Source organism: Primulina eburnea, chromosome 3, assembly GCF_022965805.1.
Source record: "Primulina eburnea isolate SZY01 chromosome 3, ASM2296580v1, whole genome shotgun sequence".
Taxonomy (NCBI): Eukaryota; Viridiplantae; Streptophyta; class Magnoliopsida; order Lamiales; family Gesneriaceae; genus Primulina; species Primulina eburnea.
This window is the reverse complement of record NC_133103.1, coordinates 11,667,309-11,690,021: the sequence shown is the minus strand read 5'-3', so window position 1 is coordinate 11,690,021 and position 22,713 is coordinate 11,667,309. Positions and strand designations below refer to the sequence as shown.

Sequence of the window (22,713 nt, the reverse complement as noted above, 5' to 3'; positions counted from 1 at the left end):
ACTTGTATCGCGACGGTTGTTTTTGACGCCGTCGCTATATAGCGACGGTTGACGATAAACAGTCGCTGTATTAGCGACGGTTAAATTAAAACCGTCGCTATAGGCTCCGTTTTTTTGTAGCGTATTGTGTTTAAAATAATTTTTTTTGAAAACTTTCAAAACATTTACTATACAAAATTCAACGTGTGAAAATTAATAAAATAAATATTTTTCTGTTTAATATAAAAATCTCACCAAGTCAAAGTCCCATATTTTCTTCCTATATTACCTTATTTATTAATCATTATATTGCAAAAAATTCCAATAGAATTTTTTAAAATAAAATTATTAGGTTTATTATTATTTAAAAACTATAACTCACCTTTTATGTTTTTGAGAATATCAATGAATAAAGATGCATGATTCAATTATATATACGAAATATGTCTCTATATTATATTTCATACGCATAAATCATAATATAAATATATTAATTTGATAGGTTTTTTCTCCTAAAAAATAAAGAACTTTTTAGCGACAAAAACTTGTGTGAGATGGTCTTACGAGTCATATTTTGTGAGACATATATCTTATTTGGGCCATCATGAAAAAATATTACTTTTTATGCTAAGAGTATTATTTTTTATTGTGAATATCGGTAGGATTGATTCGTCTCACAGATAAAGATTCGTGATACCATCTCACAAGAGATTTACTCAAAAATACAATTATTATGTTTAAAATTTTAAATTAAATATTTATTAGGTTTAAAATTTTAAATTAAATATTTATGTTTCAATTATATTTGTTATAATAATAAAATTGATCGAAACTCCTAAAATATATTTGGAATTTGTTTCTGGAAGTATCATCCATTCCATTGAAAGATGGTTTCCGAGTCAGATACGCACTTCAATTCAACTTAAAAGTACTGCTGAAACATACCCAAAATTTGTAGCTGCGCAGCCACAGGCACAGCCTTCATCGAAAGACACATTCTTTGAGAACTTGTCGTAATAGCCCGCCGGTGCAGTGGCATCCCACTAATTATGGCCTCCAAAACTGTTGTTATTGCATGGTCTTCCCCATTACCTCATCAAACTACAGTCTACCCTACTTGCTCTTTCTCAATTTTCACTCTTATCTAGGTTTCAATGGTTTTTTAGGGGTTCTGGAGAAGATGGACAGTTGGGAATTGGAAACAGTGAGGAGAAAGAATGGGTTTGTGCCATTTCTGCTCTGAGTGCTAGCAACGTTTGCTCTGTAGTGGCCGGCAGCCGTAACTCCCTTGCTATATGTGATGAAGGAAAGGTTCTAATTTTGAACTCCTTTATGTTTGTTTTACTGTATTTGATGATATGTCTATACTGTGTTTGATAGTGTGCTTGTTTGCTTGATGCTTGTGATGATTTAGTTATTTACATGGGGCTGGAATCAAAGGGGAACACTGGGCCATCCACAGGAAACCAAAAATGAGAATGTTCCCAGCCAAGTTAAGGCACTTGCCAATGTCAAAATTATTCAGGTGTTTCATGGTTTCTTTTCTGTGACTTCTTATTTATTTGTTTTTTTTGACAATGGTGTAGACTTTGTCATTCTTTTAAAGTAAAGTGTTCTGGTTTTGATCATAGGCTGCTATTGGTGGCTGGCATTGCTTGGCCGTTGATGAACAAGGTCGAGCTTATGCATGGGGTACGTCTACTGTTTTTGCTCAGTTCCTTTTTTTTAATGTGTTTACATTTTACAGAGGCCAAGTGAGAGTGGAAAATGTTGAAGTTTCAGCTTCAAAGTTATTTGTGGTTGATAAGTGGAAATTTTGATCTCGTGCTCGGATCGTTTTGTGATTCAAATGTGGACTAAAAAGTAGAGTTAGCTCCTTTTATTTCTGAAGGGTGAACCATCTTCGGTGCAGGTGGGAATGAGTATGGACAGTGTGGTGAAGAACCTGAACGGAAAGAAGACATGGGCAAACCTGTCAGAAGAGATATAATCATTCCACAGCGATGTGTGCCAAGACTTTCTGTTCGTCAGGTGGTTAAACTTCGGTATCTCAGTTTTAAGCATGGAAAATAATCATTTTAATACTTCATTCCCCTCGGATGATTGGGTTAATTAATATCAAAAAATTTGTAGCAGAGAACTTGTACTGAATAAAACATTTTCAATATCAAGCATAGCTGATAAGTATTCTTCTAGATGATCTCTGATTTCCATCAACATTTTTTCATGTTTGCAAACCCCAAAGACTTAGAATTTTTTTTATCAGCCCAAGAAGCAGCATTTGACTGTTTTTGCCATGTGTTTGATTTTCTAATGTATATGCAATACGCATGCGCCAAGCCACTATCAGATTCACCAGTGACAGTCCTAACTTTCTCACCTCATAGGTAGCTGCTGGTGGAACTCTGTTGTTCTTACTCGAGAAGGACATGTATGGACATGGGGTCAACCATGGCCTCCTGGAGACATGTATGTTTGGTTTACTGAAGTCTGTGATAAATATATTATTTCTTTTCCGATTTTTTCATATCTGTTACTGGAATACATTGGATTGAGTAGCTTAGTTAGTTGCTTACACTTGTTTAACGTCAATCAATCTACAGAAAGCAAATTTCGACCCCAGTTCGAGTGCAAGGTCTTGATAGTGTTAGGTTAATTGCAGTAGGTGCATTTCACAATTTAGCTCTTCTTGACGATGGAACTTTGATGGCTTGGGGTAATAACGAGTATGGTCAGCTTGGAACTGGTGATACCCAGCCAAGATCACAACCTATTCCTGTCCAGGGCCTCTCTGATCTTACTTTGGTTTGTGTTACCATCCTCTATATATTCTCTGTTGGCCATTAGTTTCCTTTTTCCATTGCATAAAATCTTGTGAGCATTTTATTTTTGCCACCAGTCAGTGATTGTTTCATTATATCAACTTCAACTAACTGCTGTGGTTGATTTTTATGGTAATGATAATTTCTTATGAGACATGACCTTTGATAATTGTTTTGTGTGAATCTTTAGGCCGTTGCGAGAAAAGTGTGATGTTTCATTTGGAAGAGGCTAAATTTCTACTATAAAAGAGACGATAATGGGGGATTTATAAAAAGCTAAGAATTTGATACTTTTGTGATTAAGAAGTTTAAATGAATATTATCTGAACAAAAGACAGTGAATGGAGATGGAATTTTGAAGGTTATACGTTATGAAATTACTGATATCATATGGCAATAACAATTTGGAGTTCTATGGAAAAGAGTATAGTCTAGAACTTACGGTCATAATTAATTTTGAGAAAAGAACATCTTTGATTTTACTTATGGTTGGACTTAAGCGATTATCTACTTTGTTGTCCAGGTTGATATTGCTGCTGGAGGATGGCATTCTACCGCGTTGACTGATGATGGAGAGGTATATATTATGTCTCTTCATTCAGCTAAAAATTCGTGCATTTGAACACATGTCGGTGCTTCTACCTGGTTCGATGTTTTTCTTTAGGTGTATGGATGGGGCAGAGGGGAGCACGGAAGACTTGGATTTGGAGATGACAAGAGCAGTAAAATGGTTCCTCAAAGGGTTCAACTTTTAGTGGGCGAGGACATTGTTCAGGTTCTTACATGTATCAGCATCCTTGTGATTCTTATATTAAAAATTTGTAATGACTTGAATAAAAATGCAACAAACGAAATGCTCCTTCAGCCTTCCATTCATTTCGTCGCTTTCATAATAATTGAGTAACATCAGTTCAGAACCAACAGTTTTGTGTGACTTGCATGTGTGTCATGGTACTAAAAACACCTTTACTCACATTCTTATAGTAGCATGAATTTGGGTATAGACTAAGCCAAATTCTAGCTTTTGCTCTTTAAGACCGTGTTGACATATCTATGCTTGTACGAATTTAATACATCTGTTAAGGGCTTCTTTTCTTCGTTTTGTGGTTTGTCCCTTTGAGTAATAAAGCAATTTTATGATGTGAACATCTTGTTTTGTTATTTATAGCATGCTTCTTTGGAAAACCAAATATAAAAACTTTTGTTTTTTTGCAGGTTTCTTGTGGAGGTACTCACTCCGTTGCATTAACGAGGGATGGCTGCATGTATTCAGTAAGTGCTTTACACATATTTTAATCTTTTTTATGAAAAAATGGACATACCATCAACCCATCAAGAGGTATATGCTCTTCAGAAAAATAAACAAGCAATATATGCATCTTTTTTATGCATCAAATGGACATACTATCAGCCCACCAACGGCATATGCTCTTCAGAAAAATAAACAATCAATATATGCCCTTCAGGAATATAAAAAACAATGTTGATAGCTGCAGACAAAATAAAAATGTTTGGAACATCAACTCCTGTGTGATGTTATATATTTTCTACCACTGACCATTTGATATAGGTTTTATGTACATAGTCTTGAATAAAAATTGACCAACAAAATTCACCAAATCGACTTCATTCAGTTGAAATTGGAAAGTTCTGTTTTTCTGTTTCGGAACATCAGCTCCTGTGGTTATTACAAGGTATTTATTTAATGCATCTCTGTAACACTCAATAAATGCTTTGTTTTCTCTCTGCTGTATATTTTTCTAAGTGTTGAAACTCAATCAGGAACCCAAGATGGGCAAAAACTTTCTATTACCAATTCACGTTTAACTTGAATCCAAGTGGTTTTCAAGGCAGTCATGCAAAACACATCTGACTTATCTTGATGCTTGCAGTTTGGACGAGGGGACCATGGACGTTTGGGATATGGACGAAAGGTGACAACAGGGAATCCAGCTAAAGTTCCCATAACAATTCCACCTCCTAAAGGCATCAGCAGCAGTGCAGCTGAAGGCCGGTGGTGTGCTAAACTAGTTGCTTGTGGTGGCCGTCATACTCTGGCGATAGCCGAATGGCACTCTTCTGAGGCGGATCACGTACTCTGAAGCGCTAAAAAGGTAATGGGTCTACGAGAAATGGCCTAGTTTGTTATTTTGTAGAAAAAAAGCTGGTATAAGAGATATGGGGTACTCTGAGATACCTTGGATATGCGTCTTGTACTCTTTTCCATCTGCAATGTAACTTACAAACTCTAATATTTGTTTTACACGATTAGTTTTCTTGGTGGAGAAAAAAATATCCTACTAATTCGCTTTTTGGTAAATTGCATGGAAACGCCTTCAGAATCGATCTAATTGCCATAAATACCATCGGAGGTTTGGGGAACTACAGTGTACCCTGAAATATTGTTCTAATCGCCATAAATACTTACGAGGTTTAAAGAACTACAATGTATTACAAAATGTTACGGAAGATTTCTGTTCCGTCACCGATCTGTAACAGCAGTATCACGAAGCTTTACTAGAATAAATAAATATTTTTTTCTTTGAAGCAACGAAACATCTCTAGTTATCAAAAATCTTGCAATTTTCCACTTCTTAAACTCAGAAATGCCAAAATTCTGATATTCACCGCATAATAATCACTCGGTTCAGACTTGCACGAACGTTAACCTTGTTGAAACCCGAATGATAGTGAACTTGGAAATCATGGTACTATTTTCTGGGGATCCCTCAACCTTGGTAAGTCACCCGTATCTGCTCTTAAACACGCCAGCATGCAGAAGAAGCAGGTAGACTAGTTGGCTAAGACCCGATATCGCAACAAACGCTTTCAGTGTTTGCTGTGATTTGCAAGCTTAAAATCAAGAACCGGTGATGGATGCAATGGATATTCTATGTTAATTTAGACACCTTACCAAGCGTTTACCCTGTGTCCTCCCACTATGATTTGTTTGCAAACCAGACTGTCAATTAGCAAAGAGCATATTGTATGTTTAAAACACAAACAAGCTTGGGGCAGGCATGATATGATGTAGGCACGAAGCAATTGTTATGCATGATATTTTAGACTATCTTTTGACAACATTAATAAACAGATTTTATATGGTGGAGATTGAAGATTAACATATGTGATGCATACCCAAAAGCAAGAGCAGTAATCCCCCATGAGATAATAGCGGATGTTGCAGCACTTGCAAGTCCAACACTGTTCCAGACACGAGTTTGCATGTATCCCTGAAACACCAAGTATAGCCCCGTCGTACCAGCGAGCAACGCAAATATCATCGTCGAAGGATTCCCACCCACGTCTGCACAATTAGCCCAGTTTGAGCTGCAGGGAGTTTCGAGATATAAACTGGGAGGGAGGGTATAGCATTTACGGGGATGATTCTGTTCTCCATCGATATGTTTGTCTAGAGCCCAACCAACCAGCCCCACAACAATCAAATACACCACAAAATTCACTGTCAGCAGAGGCTCCATCAACCTTCTTCCGCCATTTCCGACCGCCATCGATCTTCAAATTAATCTCAACCCACGAATTCGTTAGTTCCTCTGGTTTTAATGGGACGAAACTTGGTGAAAGTCGGGATGAGTCCGTGGTAATAATTGGAATGATGACGATCCACGTAGTTGTTTTCTTTTGTAAGAATTGAGCATCCAACTTGACTGAATCGTATATAGTTATCACCATCATCTTCTACTTTTTTTTTCTCTTTTAAAAATTGATATGCAAAACAACGAAGTTTAATTTCACTCAAAACTAAATTTTGTTCTTGATTAAATATTTTCTTTTTAAACAAATCATGCATATCTCGATATCCAAAACAATGAAGTTTTAACTCTACGTTCTTTTTATCAAAGATTGAGGTTCACATTTGTTTAAAATATCTGCAGCATACATATATATTGTTAAAGAAATAAAGAAAAAAATGGTACAAAAACAAAAAGAAATAGTACATACCACAAACTGTATTTAATATATATCTAGCAAGCTTTAATGGGTGGTATTTTGTGTGGGATTGCTTCTATTTGCTCTTCTTCTCTTTCTCGTAATTAAAGAGAGACAACTGCACGTACTTGCTTTCTTTCTTGCTTTACTCCTATCTTCGTCTCCTTCTTTTCTTTGTGTGAATTCTTCATCCTCCTTCGGTTTTTGCACTTCCACCTGTGGGAAATATATAACAATTCATTTCACACACACACACACACACACACACACATCCATAGAATTAAGTAGATTTTGAATTACTAATGGGTTTTTGGGATGATGGGATATGATTGCAAATGAATATATCGATCGAGCTACATTCGAATTTATTTTTATGCTAGAATTTTAATTAATTTTATTCATCCTTTAACTTGCATGTTATCCCTGAATTTTAATATTTTGATTATTACCTTGTAAGGTAAATAATATTTTATTCGATTTCAAAATAAAAGACAAGATTATCTGTGAAGTATGCACAAGGAAATCCAGAAATGTGACTAGTTATGTAACACGTACTTTGGCACATGCACGAGGGGACCATTCTGTGATTCAAAATCATAGGAGCTCCCCACACAATACAGCAGCACTGTGGGGATAGCTTGCAGATCAGACTATCTCAATTCTATAATTCTTTACTAGTGAAGAATAACCAGACCAGTTTTAATTGTTACAATTTCACATTAATAATTAACTTTATTATAAAAATATATATATATAATTAATTAGCCTCCATTTACTAAATCTTAGAACCACCACCAAAATTCACGTACGTACGATATGAAAAGTTTTGTGGTTGCCGACAAGAGAGGTAACATGGCAGTGGGCACCATCTACGATTTATTCGATCCTACACTTTCGATGATCAAGATTCTAGAATGTTGACGAATCTATCGACTCGATATATTTTAAACAAAAATTTCATCGAATCGGCATAACGAAACTTAGCTTAATTTAAAATATTTTTATTTGGGGGACTGATACGTTCGATATATTTAAAGTGAAGGATTGAGATTGCTTACCATAATTTAAAATAAAAATATTTTAGCATTAAGTCATTAACTAATTAAATTATTTTATTACCTCCTTGTCTGATGTAAATATTTTCCCACTGGAAACAGACGAGTCTCCGCCCTCATTTTCACTCTTCTTTATCGATCTTTCTTCAATGGAAGGAGTGTGAATCGGACTCGGGCTTCTCGAACTAACATCAACCGGCGTGCTTTGCGTCCCGATGTCTCTAGTCGTTATTGTCTTCAATCTTTCTGAAACGAAAAAAAAACACAATTTTTAGCAATATATAATGCTCCTTAAAGTATGACAGATATATTACATCAAGAAATTAACCTTGGACAATAATTTTTTTTTCGTGCTCATTCACAAAGGAGCTGGGGCGAGGTTGCTGCAAACTCATGGAAGGATATATCAATGGAGCAGACATGGTGATTCGGCTCGTTAAGCTACGAGACGACCTTCCACTCAATGTTTTTGCAGATAAACATTCCAATGGAACTCTTCCGGATAAAGGGTTGGAAATGTATTTCTCAGCTTCACTCCATTTGGAGTTGAGAGTGTATCCTTCATCTGGTGAAAGGCATCCCCATGTGTAAATCGTTTTTGCCTGTAGTGCTGCAAAGATAATAGACCAAGACATTCAAAGTTTCTATGTATAAAAAAGGAAACCTTTTAAAATTTTCAAGAGTATTTTCTCGTTGAATTTTCACCTTTTAAGGCAGTGGTGAATGAATAAGTCGAAGGGTCAATTTCTTCTGCATAAAAGAGGGTAACAAATTTGTAAGGATGATCGAGAAAATTGGATTATTTTTAATCATTTAAAGACAATGCTGATTTCTTGTAGGAAATGTGACGGACCTCGTGCTGTGTATCCTGGAGAAGAGAGAGTGCTAGAAATGGTTACGTTTGATCTGAAAGATGTTGCATCTTCTCTGAAACTTGTAAGATTTGATGCCGAAAATCTTCTCGAATTCATGTTTTCGCGGCTGATTCGATCCTTGAGGCCCCATTCTTTCAGGTCCAAATCGACCTCGTAACGTCGTCGTGAACCGTAAGGAGATTTTTCCATGGTTTTTGACATTAATGTAGATTTGTTCTTATCAAGAGTGAATGAGAGAATGAGGTACCCAATTTGATGTGTGTGAATATATATATACTAGTGCATCGACGCACGCGTTGCGTGCTTGTATAATATTTTTTTATAATTCATTTGATTCATATTTAAATGAGGATCATAATATAACTATAAGAAATAGTGAGAGACTAAACTGTAATTTTGATACATAAATTAAAAAATAAATGAAAAAAAAATAAATAAAAAAATGATCTCAATGGGAATTGAACATTGAACCTAAACCATTAAGAACAAAGACTCTAACAGCTGAACTACATATAACTTACATAAAAATTTTAACATTTTATTAATATATATAATTAATAAAACAGACCATGACACCAAAGTTAGTTACTAAAAGTGCCTCACCCTTAATAGATAGTAATATATATATATATATATATACTAGTTATTATGCACACGCGATGCGTGTGTACAAATATTTTTTTATCATTATCGATAAACTAAAGTGTAATTTAACAATTTATGGAGTGACTAAATTGATATTTGAATTGTTGAAATAAAAAAATAAAATAAAAATGTGTGTTGAAATTTAAAAAAGAAAACAAAACAACAAAAAACAAAAATGTAATATTAGTATTATATAAGGGTAAAATAGGAAGGAAAAGTTGGTGTCCTCTTAAGTAGTTACTATCATGTGCTCAAACTTAATATAATAGTATATATATATATATATATATATATATATATATATATATATATATATATATATATATATATATATATGAAATCAAGTGATGCCACCAGAGCATGACAATAATTGGCGGGATGAAATATTCTGATGTATTTGATATTCTAAACCATGCTAAAATTTGCTGAAACAAATTTCGTTTATACAAATTATTAAAAATTAAATTTGCTAAACACCACGAAAGAACAAAATATAATTAATCATTGGTAAAACATTTTATTAATCTATTTTTAGAAAAACCATCAATATATTGTTTAGATCGTTTATCGTGCTTGAGACGTTGATTTATTTTAAAAAATAGATGAATCGAATGTTTTATTAATGATTAAGTGTATTTTGTTCATCCATGATGTTTAATACGTTTATTTTTAATAATTTGTTTGAACAATGTTTGTGTGACCAAAGTGTAGTACACTTTGAAATTTAGAATAACAAATATAACATAGTATTTTGTCTCATATTCGCCCTGTGACAATGGCCAAGATATGGCTCTAATCAAGAAACATACATAATTGAGGCCACTTACTAATTAAAAGCTCGATTTGATTAGCTGAATGCTGAATAACCATTTCTAATTTAATGTATATCTCATATAATTTACGCTAAATTAAAAATAGAACGTACACATAAAATTGATCACAATTTGAGCAATAAGAATCTAAAAAGTAGCACTGATTATATCATGAAACATAGATGACATATATTGCACGTGAAGGGTTTTAAGCTTTCGAAAAATGAATACGGTATCTTGTCAGAATCCATATTTCACTAAATTCGAGCTAATGAGATATACGAGCCTATGACAATAGTATTTTCATATTTTACCGAAGAGAAACTCAAATAAATCTATATTTATGAGACCGATCAATTAAATCTATGTTTATAGTAAAAAATAATATTTCGTTGGGTTAGAAATCTTTCTTTTAAAATTAACTCGTGTGACGATCACATAATAATTTTTGTGTTTATTAAGATCCAAGAATTTGAAGAAAAGGATTCGATAGGCCATCTTTCCGAATTCTTTCGTATGTCTCTAGTAAAAAAATAATAATAAAAGTAATATGATTATAATATCATATAGTATAAACTCGTTAAATATTATATGTTTATTGTTAAATAGTGGCCGAGAAATTAACAACCAGATTCAAAAATCTAAACAAGACACTGATTTCTGGTGAATAACTTTTTTTTTTTAAAAATAATTTAAACTGGACCAAGCAATTCAAAATTCATAAATCTAATCTTTCAATGATTATTAACTTGTTTTTTTGGGTACAGGGTCATATTCCATTTGGCGTGTACTCCTGAGAGGGAATCAGATAAATCTAGGATAATTTGCCTGCGACAGAAAGATTTTTACAGGAATCATATTCCTTTTACGGTGAATACAATGTTAGCTTGTAGCTAAGAAAAAGTATCTGTACGAGGACTGAAGGTATTCATTACAGAGCATTGCTTTTTTGTTGTTGCATTTTCTTGATTTTGGGAATGAAATTCACTGTTTGGTCCGAAGGGATCTCGGAGTTTGATCGATTGGTGGACTAGATTTTCCAGTCCCCCTGCCAAATAATGAAACATTAGCGTGAAAGGAAGCTCAATCTCGTTGAGCCTTTATTTTTTTTATGTTTTTTGTAATATATTGACGTACAAAATAATAATAATAATAATAATAATACAGGTAATTTCATTGATATAAACATATAGTATAGTTTATATAATATAGTATGATAACTATGTACACAGAATTGATGTTGCTTCTTTTGTTGTTTGGAGATCTGGTGATATACCAGATTGGTTACTTAGTATTGTAAATCAAGATATTATGAAGTAATGGATATGTTTTTCTTTAATAAAAAAAAAAAAAAAATATGTACACAGAATTCTGTACATATAAAATTAATAATTTAGAATGATATGATTGTCTTCCATGTGGTCACTTTTTTGTCCTATTTTCAGCTCTTTTTGTTTGCAAATGTCACGCCCGGGCTAGAGTGGGTTGATTCAAATTGAGTTTGTCTGGTTCGAAAATTATTTTATTTTATTTTTCTAAATGCCAGTTTATATGTGTGTGGGTCAGATTTTCGATATCTGGATGTGAAAATTCTGGCTCTTGGATGTACTCCTGCAACTACAGGGGTAGGATAGAATAATCCGTGGATGTGCGCTTAAAACTTTTCAAATTTCGCCAACCATCTCTAGATGGCTGGGCAGAAACCTCTCTCTTGTGTGGGTGAGACGTGAGTTCAATCTTCATGTTAAATAAAAAATAATCTCCACCCCATCGTATAAAATTAAATACAACAAACACCAAGTATAAAAAAAATATAATAAATCACCAACGAAACATTCAATTCATTTCTTTTTAAAAAATAATAGCTAAACAAGATAAAAAATTTATTGTTGGAAAATTTATTGTTGATTTTCCAATAAAAAGAAACAAACTGAACGTTTGTCTATAATTTATTGTAATTTTTTTTAAAATACAATGTTTGATACATTTAATTTTTAATAATTCGTTCAAACGAAACTCGTTGAAACAAAATATGACAAGGTTTGGAACAATTGAGCAAAAGATTCCGTGTAGTATTCGAGGTGACATGCATCTCGTCAATGGATAGTGCGATACTTGGACCCAAATATAAATTTATGTTGCTAAAAGAAACGTAAATAATTTCATTCAAAAATAAATATACCCAAGTTTAAAACCAAGAATAAAACAAAAGAAGCACCAGTGCATTATCTCGTGAACTAAAGAAGATGTGGTTAATGGCCATAAGTGACAAATTTGGAGATAAGTTGGCATCGGTGTCTGATTATTTTCAATGGGCAGCTTTGATGGGGAAATGTCTATACAAAATGAAAAGTTAAGGTATGCTTGCAAATGGATGGGAAAGGAAGGTCATTATCATCACCACCGCAACATAGAATCCACGAACACCAAAAAAATTTGCATCATAAAAAATGTAATACAAATAAAATGAAACTTATACTTTATAGAAACAGAATACATGAATTCAAACCTTATTATCCTCCACTCAACCTACACATTTACAACTTTTAAATAAATCAGAACAGCGAATATGTAGAGGGAAACCAAAGTTGAAATCAAAGAAACAAGAAAATTGTGCAAGATCCCCGGAAGTGTAAGCAAGAGATTAACCTTCAACGCCTATTGCCAGTGGGGACATGCAAAGGAATGCCATATACTCAATAAACAAAGATCAAATCACTCTACAGGGCATATTCACCAAAAGACGTGCCGTTAACTCTGAGCAAGCCGCTTAACAAAATCAGCCATGTATTTGCCTTGATGTTCTGCAATGGCCAATTCTGTTTGACTTGGTTCCCTCGTGCCATCACCTGCATAGACTCCAGCACCATATGGAGAACCTCCTTTGATGGAATCCATTTTGAACATACCACCACCGAAAGTGTAGCCGATGGGAATGAACAGCATCCCATGATGAGCTAATTGTGTAATTGCTGTCCACCTGCAGCAGTTTAAATATGTGGACAGTGAAAATTATGTTCAAACAAGAAATGTCAAGTTTGAGCAACGGAATATACAAATACGACAATTGCCGAGGAAAGTTTTTTAATAGGAGGTTCAGAAGATATATTTCAAATAAATTACATTCAAGAGCCTTGCAAATTATTATCCTCATTAATTATACAAAATTTCTGATGCACAGTAATTCAGATGACAAAGGGTGATACTATATCAGGCGATGATAATTCAGAGTTATTGCAAACTGAAAAAAAAAAACACTTGATTCTACAAATTGCAGCAGCACCATGATATACGTGTATCTCATGTCCCAAAACAAAGTACCAATGAAAGGAAGTAAAGCACGACTTTTAAGCACAGTGATCCTATAGTTTGGAATCAACACCCTATGAACTGATTTCATCATCGAGTTCTTTTGCTGCCTTGCTACGAAACTTATCCGTTCAATCAATATGAACCCTGCCTAGAGGGTGGCAGCAACAATCTCGAATAATCCACAGGCTTCTCTTAGAGGAGGCTCGAACTGCATAGAAGAAGGTGTAAAGGGCCTCATGGAGGGAAACAAAAATGTGCTTTATCTTACCCAGAGCCTACAAGTTATATTATCTTGCTGTATAATGATACTTAATATCTTAAAATAATCAACAGACTAAGGTTACATTAGTAAGACTTTTCGCTTCACCTAGATTACCAGATAAGGCAGCAAAAGAAATATGTGGCATTTTTTTCACAGTACTCATCAACCCCTAGATCAGCCTCTCTTTCCCACACGCATGGAAATACAACCACACATACGTGCGTTCGCAGATAAGAGCAAATCAAAACTTTCCATACCATTCCTACCTATAAGATAAGTATCACCACTTTTCATACCATTCCATACCTATAAGATAAGTTTTTGCAAGAAACTTGCTTATTCCTTGTCTAAATCTCATGAACATGGACATGGAGAGATTAAGAATATAGAATTTGACGACAAAATGACAAATAGACAACTTATTGTTAATATTAGGACTTGGGCTTGAATCCACTCAAACAACTAGCTCAAGGGGTGGGAAGAAGATTGTATAAGTCCATATATATTATATACAACTCCCAATAACATAATCAAATTGATGTGAGATATATCTATCACACTCTTATAATGTCCATGAATAAACAACTAGAGTTTGAAGTTTACAAGACATTATCGGGTGGTCTAACACATTACGACGAGCTTGATCTAAACTTGTATACCATGTTAAGATTAGGATTTGAGTCTAATTTCATCCCAAAAGTTAGCTTCGAAGAATTATCTAAGTCTATATATACATCTCCAAGAACTTAATCTAAACCGACCTGGGATATCTAACATTTATGAATTCACTGGATATATTCAGTGATATTCGTGACCAAAGATTCTCGGCAAAGGCAATCACAAGAAACCATAACACAAAAAGGTAAAACATGCTAAGTTAATTCTAGAGTGCATATTTCATTCATATTTTCAACATTGCCGAAGATCAACAATGAGGGGTCGACCAACAGTTGCTGAAAATGAATCAAATTTCTTTAAATATGAAATTGTCATCTACCAAATTCGTTCGGTGATTCTTACGCAGTAGTCTCTTGACCTCCACCTTGTGTTCCGGTGCTGACGAAGAAGCCAGCAGGCTTGCCAGCGAGCTTCTGCTCTCTCCACAACTGTCCCGTAGAATCAAAAAAAGCCTTCATTTGCGCAGCCATGCACCCGTAGCTCGTGGGAAAGCCGAATAAGAACCCATCAGCTGCCGCCAATTCATCGGGAGACCCGATCACGTGGATGGAATCGTCTTTCGGCGGAGCCTGCATTTTACGAAGTACATCTTCGGGAAGCGTCTCGGGCACACGATAGAGCACAGCATCTACCCCCGGAGTCATCTCAACCCCTCGTTTCATCCGCCGGGCAAGACCCTCCACGTGGCCATACATGGAGTAGAAAACTATGAAAAGCTTGAGATTCCGTATGGGATCTGAAATGGTGGAGGTTATGGATTCGTTGCTGACGACATGGTTGGTGGCGGGAGGCTGCGTGGATTCCGGGAGGCTATCATCATCGGAGGCGGCGACGGTTGTGGATTTTGAAAGTTTTTTCTTGCTGGGAACACAGCCTCCACCCTTTCCCATGAATTATTCAGAGAATCAAAAAATATTGGTAAATGTGAGTGAAGATTGAGAGATGGTGGTGGCGAGAGTGAAGTGGATATGGTGTTCAGTGTCAGCGTGGGAAGCTTCGCTCAGGTGTGGAGGCTCAGCCAATTGGGGAACAGCCAATTGACTGGGAAAGCGAGGTCGTTTCTTTTATGCTTTATTATTTATTTTTAAGCAAAAAATTAAAAAGAGAGAGCCGAGGTACCCGATCCCGGCTGCTAAAATAAAATTTATTAAAGTGGGCCGGGGCCTATGGTTTTTCATTATTTCTACTTGGACCGGCCCAAAGAAATAATGGGCTGAGTCAAAGCAATTAGTATATGTTTAACAAATAAGTTAAATTAACTATTTAATAATTATATTTTAAGATTTAATCATACTTTTGCACTATATAACGATTATAATAACCAAAAGTTTTGTCCTATTTTTCATTAATATAGTTTCAAACACAAAATATAAAGTTGATGTAATCTCGATAGTTGATAAGCCATTTTAATTTGAATTTTGGTTTGTTTAATTTGATACACTGATTACTGATTTTTAAAATCTGTGTTAATTATTTTGATTTTTTATATTTTTTTAAGAAAATTTGAACATGCACTAAAAATACTTTTATACATAGTTCATTTTTTGGTTTTTATTATTTGAATTGTACTTTTGTACAATAACAAAGTTAATATTAACCTTATTATATTTTATTTAGTTAGCAAATGAATAATGTATTGTTTATTTAAAAAATATTATAATTTATTTAATATTAGAAAATCCATAATTTTATTTATTAGATGATTGGAACCAATTAGTAATAATTACACATAGAACTTATCCAAATTGTTCGTACATGGAATGTCATAATCGCTAAAAAGCATCACATGCATGATTCCAAGATAAAAACTAAAGCTAGCTGGCGACCCTCATTTCATCGTACATATATTTGTCCCGACACATAATATGTTATAAATTACATTATAATATTTTGTAAGAAATATTTAAAATCCAAAAAATTCTATCTACGGCATCTATTTGTTTTTCATATCATAATTTACTTTTTGCAAAAAAATAATAGTTTGGATCACACACAAAAAACCCATTATCAATTGAATCACATTTAACCACATAATGAATTTAAAAAAAAAAAACATATGCAAAGGTCCATTTCCAATGCCGTGCTCCGATATTGTTTCTCTATTTGACAAACCCTAATCACATGCTTTTTTGGTTTTTTGTTTTACTTCACAGCAAAAAAAAAAAAAAAAGACCTCTGTCATTTTTGTAAGAAAAACGTGACACATATTAAAAGAAGTAGCGTGTACAAATTGATATTGGCGACGACCAAGAAAATTTAGATGCGTACACGATTCTTTTTATTCTCGGCTCCCGACTTTTCTCGTTGATGGTATGAGAAACGTCTATAAATAAAGGTGATTGAGGTCTCTAAACACACAATCTCAGAAGACTTAAAAGATGATTTAATGGCTGGAGTTAACGCTCGATTTAGTTTCTGTATTTTTGTTTATCATGTTTATATACGTGTAAAAACATGATTGTTAGAGAAAATCTCTAACAATTTTCACATTTAATTACTTTTTTATTTATAGCTTAACTCATATATTTACATTACAAATTATTATTTTTATTATTGTGGTGGAGTATAATTCAAAAATTATGTTTTGTTTTAAAATCCCTCATATCTATAGTGGCATTCTTGAAAATTTCAAAAACACCAAGACTCATTCAAAGCATTTATGTTTGTTTATGACTGAAAGTGATCATAGTTACTGAGTTCCAAAAGTCCAAGTAAGTATGGCTCTCTCTTCTCAGTTCTATTCGTTCGACCATCTTATCGGACAAGGTGAATATGAATCCACTATATATTTACATATGCATGCAGCTTAAAATAATATATATATATTATTTAGGATGCCATTTATGTTCTTTAAAATTTGTATTAAACCAAAAATTTGTGTGATATTTGTAGGAGAATCGGCAATTTTTTTTATTTTTCTTTCTATAAACATATCTGCATATAGGGAATGAGAACATGAAACCGCGGCGGAGGCGTCAGAAGACAAAGGAGGGCGGTGGCGGGGGGTTGGTGGTCACGAGGAAGAGGAAGAGGAAGCTGAACGAAAATCAAGTGAACATGTTGGAGCAGAATTTCGGGAGTGAGCAAAAGTTGGAGGCGGGGAAGAAGGACAGACTGGCGGCGGAGCTAGGGCTGGAACCGCGCCAGGTAGCGGTGTGGTTTCAGAATAAGAGGGCTCGCTGGAAGAGCAAGCAGCTTGAGGAGGAGTGCTCTAAGCTCAGGGCTGAACATGACACAGCCCTTCTCGAGAAATGCCGTCTTCAAAATGAGGTATTAATTTTCCACAGCTAGATATTTTATATTTTATGGTGCCTCTCCCATGTTAGATTTCTTATTACATGTTTGTTTTTTGTATGATATATGACTCGGTCTCCGAACAAATCTTAAGATCTTCCAATTACTGAAATTTGAAGAACAAATTAAGGAGGAAACTCGGATTTTTACTTAGCTACATATAGAAGAACTTATATTCGTAGCGAGATGTTACGTGGTGATCAGGGAAAGCATGAAATGAATTTGCTTGATTTCTCCGCGTGAGATTTTAGTCATAGTTTTTGTACGAACGGGAGTAATAGCTAAAAGTAATGTTAAAAAATTTGTCTTCCAAAGTAAGTTTCCAATAGTCCTCTACCATGGCCCAAGAGTCTTCTTGGATGGAGATAAGGGATAAGGTCTTTTTCAAGTAAAAAGTTTCAAATTTCCTCTGAGGGGGTTTCAGATGAGCCAGCGGCTTATGATATTTCCAGTGTAGATTATCTGCTCGTATATGTAGTTTGCAAGCTATTACGTTAATTTTGATATTTATCAAAGTTTCAACTGTTACGTGTAATCGATTAAACTTAAAAAGCACTTTACTCTTATAATCCGTGAATACAGACTTTCGCTTACGGGCATCTCAAGCATGCTAAAAGCACGTAGAAAGTCCAGCTTTTCTATTGTACAAATTAATGAAAATTCTTATTGCCGTTAGCATCGAGATAGAAAAATTAACATTTTGAATACTACACCATATAATCAACACTTTTATTAGTATTTTTCACGAAATGTCTCAATTAATGTGCAGCTCTCGAAGCTTCAAGAACAACTCAATGAAGCGGAGGAGGAGATAAGAAGGTTGTCGGAGCGTTGGGACGACGGATTTGGGAGTAGTGGTCCAAGTTCGTTTTTGTGGATGGAAGCCATGAAACAACCTTTTCTTGGTGGATTGGGAATGGAAGGATTAGAACACATGTTTTACATGCCGCATTTCGAGTACTTTTGAGGGGATTGAATGGGATCATCTTCATTATATATAGTAGCCATGGAATGTACAATCTTGTCGCCGTTAGCTGAGGTGGTAATTAATTATGAAGGACATAAGTGGCTATCTCACTGGTACTATGGTCGCTTAATCGCTTTCTTATTTTCGTGAAAAATATGTTAATGATGAATTATTTTGCCAGTGATATGTTGAAGTCATCATTTACGACAAGAAGAAAAAGCGACTGTTAAGTTATAAACCCAATAGGAGTACCATGTCAAAAGACTTTATTAGATGATATAACATTCTTGAGTTTATAGAATACTCTTTATTTGTTTTAATGTTTGGCGTGAGACATTCGAATATAAAACAGAGACTAGTGAAGAGGGAATCTTTAACAAAATTTGAATAACGAGATGGTGAAACTTGTTCATAATAGACGGTTGAAATTAGGGGCTGATTCAGCAAGCATTAGTTCAATAATTAAGAGACATAAGAGACAATAACAGTTATGTCATCAAGTTTACCACCATAATAAGCAAATCCGGCTTCTTGAGCTGCTGTAGAAAATGGAGTCTGCTGTTTCTTGTCTAAAGCTCGAACACGTGCAAATGAAGCGAGCTTCTTGGCTGATGCATCCGGGCTAAGCCCTTCTTTGATGGCATCTGCCACAACCACCTGCTATCTCTTTGGTATACAAGTTGTCAAATAAACCATCGCTGCCTGCTACAACCACGTCTCCAGGTACAACCGGGATCTCAAAAACCTGTCATGTAGTATTCGCAGATCAATAAGTTGTGGCAGTGAGAATATGGCTAGCATTTGTTGAGGTTAAACATATATTATAATAATTATCTGAAGATAGTTATAGAAGGATAAAGAATAAAAAATGGTGACAGTGCTACCGTTCAAAATATAAAAGATCTGGGGCCGCTGAGAGGATCCAACAGGAGGCCAAAGAATAGACAAAAATAATAACAATAAATTTATTGAAGTTTTCTAAAAGTATTAATTTCTATACAAATTTAATCTACCCACCTGATGCAGTGTTGCTCCCCAACTCAATTCCTAGGTCCTTCTAGAAGGCTAAATTTGTTAACTTGCAATAATACAAGGGAAATGCAAATGCCGGCACTTGATCTGCTATTTTCAATGATTTTTCTACACCATAATTGGTCATACATATCGGATGCATATATGATAATTGGATCACATGATCTCCAATTGGTCCCATGTAGCTCCTAGATATCTAACGGTATCAATGCACTAAGGAAATTTCACTGGGTGCAGCATAAAGAGTGTATAATTTCTTTCAACTGACCTGTCCAGAACTTGGTAGGTCACCTCTGCTGTCACTATCGAGTTGATACGTGAAATTGAAGCCGTGTTGCTGTATAGGCGATTCAAATATTGTGCAACCATCTCTAATCACAATAAACCCACTGTCTCCAAGGTTAATGGCATGAAGACCCTGTTCAAAAGAAGGAAATTACTTTAAAGATAAATAACAAATCTTTTTTCAAATAACTGGAAGAAGCTAAAAATTAGCACCAAACAGTCGTTAAGTGAGGTAATAATAAAAAAAGTGAGGTAATAATAAAAATAATCATGTAGAAGACGGAGGGATAAGGAACGAGAATTATTTGGAGCTGGCTCCTCGGATGACACTATTTATCTCACACTATTTTTCAAGTTGGCAACCCAACCCTTAAATCAAGTTATTCCTACAATTATAATTGTCATCTTGCATTTATTTTCTCACATTTTCTCCTGCTCTTTAATTTTCATGGTGGAAGCTAACACAAGATCAACATAACAAAAGGCATTTGATGAAACCTGGTTTTTGAGAGAAATAATGCATGCTGTGGATGAACCCATGGCTTTAGTCGCTGCATGTGCTTTTTCCAAAACCAACAACGGATCAATGCTGCCATTGGGAGTTTTTTGAATTGCTTGGACTGAATAAGACATGAGTTCACGGGCATACAATCCTGCATTAACACCAACATCTGCCCATCCACCAACTCCATCAGCAACGCCTATTGCCTGCTCTTCATCGCAAATAAAATGAGCATCTTCTCCACCAGTTTCCTCTTTAGCTGGATGGGGTAGGTAACATGCTCCCGAAAGAAGCTTCAGAACACCATGACATGGGGTACTTCTACAGAGAAAAATGAGAAAACAATGCCACATGTATCATATAATCCATATTCATTTACCAAGGAAAATTATAAATCTCGTAAATATAATCCTGCATCAAATTTAGTGTGAATGGTATAATATTTCTCCAAAGAAAACGGTAACATTCAAATGATACATGCAGTGAATATGGCAATTTATCACTAACATGATCTCTACATGAGAACTAAACACTTGTAGCCGATGTTATGACAACTTATCCAAATTTGAAAGATTCCTCCGCATAATATCATTATGCAAATGTCACGCTTAAACAATAACCTCATACCAAGATACAGTTACAAAAGTACATAATTAACCTAGACGCATGCAAAAAGTAAGAAAACAATGATAATAGTGGTTTCAGATAATAGGGAAAACACAAATGTTGGCAGCGCCGCCACCATTTTGTAATAGAATTTCAGATTCAATTTACATTTTCAGCACAATAATACCAAACAAGGGCAAATTTAGACGTACGGTTCAGCTGAAAGTGCAAGACTTGAAAGATGCTCGGCAGTGAAAGATTCCATGGCCGATACATCTGGCACTACTCCATCAGAGTAACAAGATGATGAGAAAGCTCGACCATTGCTTGACCCTGTCAAGAAAGGAGGTTTGGAGTCTCGAGACCCCTGCTTAAAATCATATACAACACGTCCCTGAACACCCCGATAACATTCTGCCTCTACAGTCCTCAAACTCACCCTAGCTTTTCGACAATTTCTATAACTTTTATCATCAAAATAAACGCCAATAGGCTTCACAAAACTTGAGAAATTTCCACAACAAGATGATAAATTGTCGACCGCAAGATCACCTGAGGCAGCCAAAGAGCCAGAAGCTGCCATCACTTTTCTGTGGCACCGACTGCTAGAATATTTGAACACTTCACGAGTCAAACCAGTACCAGAAAATTTTCGAGATAAGCAAGATTCTATCAAATTAAGGGATTGAACTTGATTCACTTTAACAGCCGTTTGGAAGCCAAAGCCAAAAGCAACATTCAAATTGGAAACAAACCCAGATGGCATTGTTATATTAAAAACTCAATCAAACTCAATCAATTCCTCCATCCAGAGACACATAAAAAGTAGACTGCAAATATCATTGCAGCTCAAATATACCCTTCAGTAAATCAACCTTAGCTCGGTCACCTGAAATATTATCCAAAAGGGGTACATAAGAATAACAATTCTTCGTGTCTAAATCAAACACAAGCAATTAAAGCGGAATAAACAAGAAAAACCAGAAGCTCGGAAGGACCGCATGAACTGGATTACTCATGAAGAAAAATCGCAAAGAAGAAAAGTGAACCTGGGATAATTGATTCAGGGGGTAGAGTAATGCGACGCCTTATCTGCTTCGATGCAGATTACGGGGTTTAAATTTTCTTCGACGAGAAAAATTAATTAATATTCTACACCCAAAGTTGAACTTCTACCTCGATCTAATCTATTGAAAAACAATCTGTCAAATTAATGCCCCGCCCACTTAAATTTTTTGGCGGGCCATTCCCTAATGGGCCGTAAATTTGTAAAACCATGGAACTCAAAGTTAGTGGGGTGAATTAATGGGCCGTGAATTGTTGCCTGTTGAATTTTTAAGATTCTGCACCCCGTTTGTAACACACACACGATTATTATTATTATTATTATTATTATTATTATTATTATTATTATTATTATTATTATTATTATTATTATTATTATTATTATTATTATTATTATTATTATTATTATTATTAGTTGATATTATTTTATTTTTTGAAATAAATAAAAAGATGCTTATTGAAAAATTTTAAACAAAAAACTGATTAGAAACAGAAATAAATGGCTATATAGGAAATAGTCAAATAATATTTTTTACTGTTTTAATTATTGAAAAGGACACAAGTAAGATAG

General features: G+C 34.7%; 5 protein-coding genes and 1 pseudogene across 6 annotated transcripts; 2 read left to right on the top strand and 4 right to left on the bottom strand.

The window, feature by feature from the left end:
* The first annotated feature begins 842 nt into the window (after positions 1-842).
* LOC140826411 (ultraviolet-B receptor UVR8-like) lies at positions 843-5,105 on the top strand (annotated as a pseudogene).
* A 269-nt stretch (positions 5,106-5,374) lies between these two features.
* LOC140826410 (membrane protein PM19L-like) lies at positions 5,375-6,552 on the bottom strand. 2 transcript variants are annotated; one of them, XM_073188681.1, is made up of 4 exons: positions 6,181-6,497; positions 5,940-6,108; positions 5,716-5,763; positions 5,375-5,640 (listed from the first exon to the last, which is right to left on the bottom strand). In XM_073188681.1, exons 1-4 carry the CDS (start codon positions 6,495-6,497, stop codon positions 5,545-5,547), a joined length of 630 nt encoding a protein of 209 aa, XP_073044782.1. In that variant the 3' UTR covers positions 5,375-5,544. The 2 variants fall into 2 exon arrangements, with proteins under 2 accessions (XP_073044782.1, XP_073044783.1); XM_073188682.1 differs by having other exon boundaries at positions 5,408-5,640; positions 5,940-6,552.
* Positions 6,553-6,631: 79 nt separating this feature from the next.
* On the bottom strand, positions 6,632-8,940 carry LOC140826409 (uncharacterized). The gene is made up of 5 exons (XM_073188679.1): positions 8,661-8,940; positions 8,513-8,557; positions 8,136-8,417; positions 7,872-8,053; positions 6,632-6,968 (listed from the first exon to the last, which is right to left on the bottom strand). Exons 1-5 carry the CDS (start codon positions 8,881-8,883, stop codon positions 6,798-6,800), a joined length of 903 nt encoding a protein of 300 aa, XP_073044780.1. The 5' UTR covers positions 8,884-8,940; the 3' UTR covers positions 6,632-6,797.
* A 3,663-nt stretch (positions 8,941-12,603) lies between these two features.
* On the bottom strand, positions 12,604-15,453 carry LOC140826408 (probable NAD(P)H dehydrogenase (quinone) FQR1-like 1). The gene is made up of 2 exons (XM_073188678.1): positions 14,734-15,453; positions 12,604-13,119 (listed from the first exon to the last, which is right to left on the bottom strand). Exons 1-2 carry the CDS (start codon positions 15,279-15,281, stop codon positions 12,891-12,893), a joined length of 777 nt encoding a protein of 258 aa, XP_073044779.1. The 5' UTR covers positions 15,282-15,453; the 3' UTR covers positions 12,604-12,890.
* Positions 15,454-17,042: 1,589 nt separating this feature from the next.
* LOC140826407 (homeobox-leucine zipper protein ATHB-40-like) lies at positions 17,043-18,883 on the top strand. The gene is made up of 3 exons (XM_073188677.1): positions 17,043-17,157; positions 17,336-17,661; positions 18,455-18,883. Exons 1-3 carry the CDS (start codon positions 17,109-17,111, stop codon positions 18,650-18,652), a joined length of 573 nt encoding a protein of 190 aa, XP_073044778.1. The 5' UTR covers positions 17,043-17,108; the 3' UTR covers positions 18,653-18,883.
* A 128-nt stretch (positions 18,884-19,011) lies between these two features.
* LOC140826405 (probable protein phosphatase 2C 80) lies at positions 19,012-22,262 on the bottom strand. The gene is given in 6 exon segments (XM_073188676.1): positions 19,012-19,309; positions 19,311-19,397; positions 19,953-20,102; positions 20,468-20,792; positions 21,290-21,966; positions 22,127-22,262. Coding segments are annotated over 5 exon segments (1,311 nt in total). The 5' UTR covers positions 21,844-21,966; positions 22,127-22,262; the 3' UTR covers positions 19,012-19,114.
* Positions 22,263-22,713: the final 451 nt, after the last annotated feature.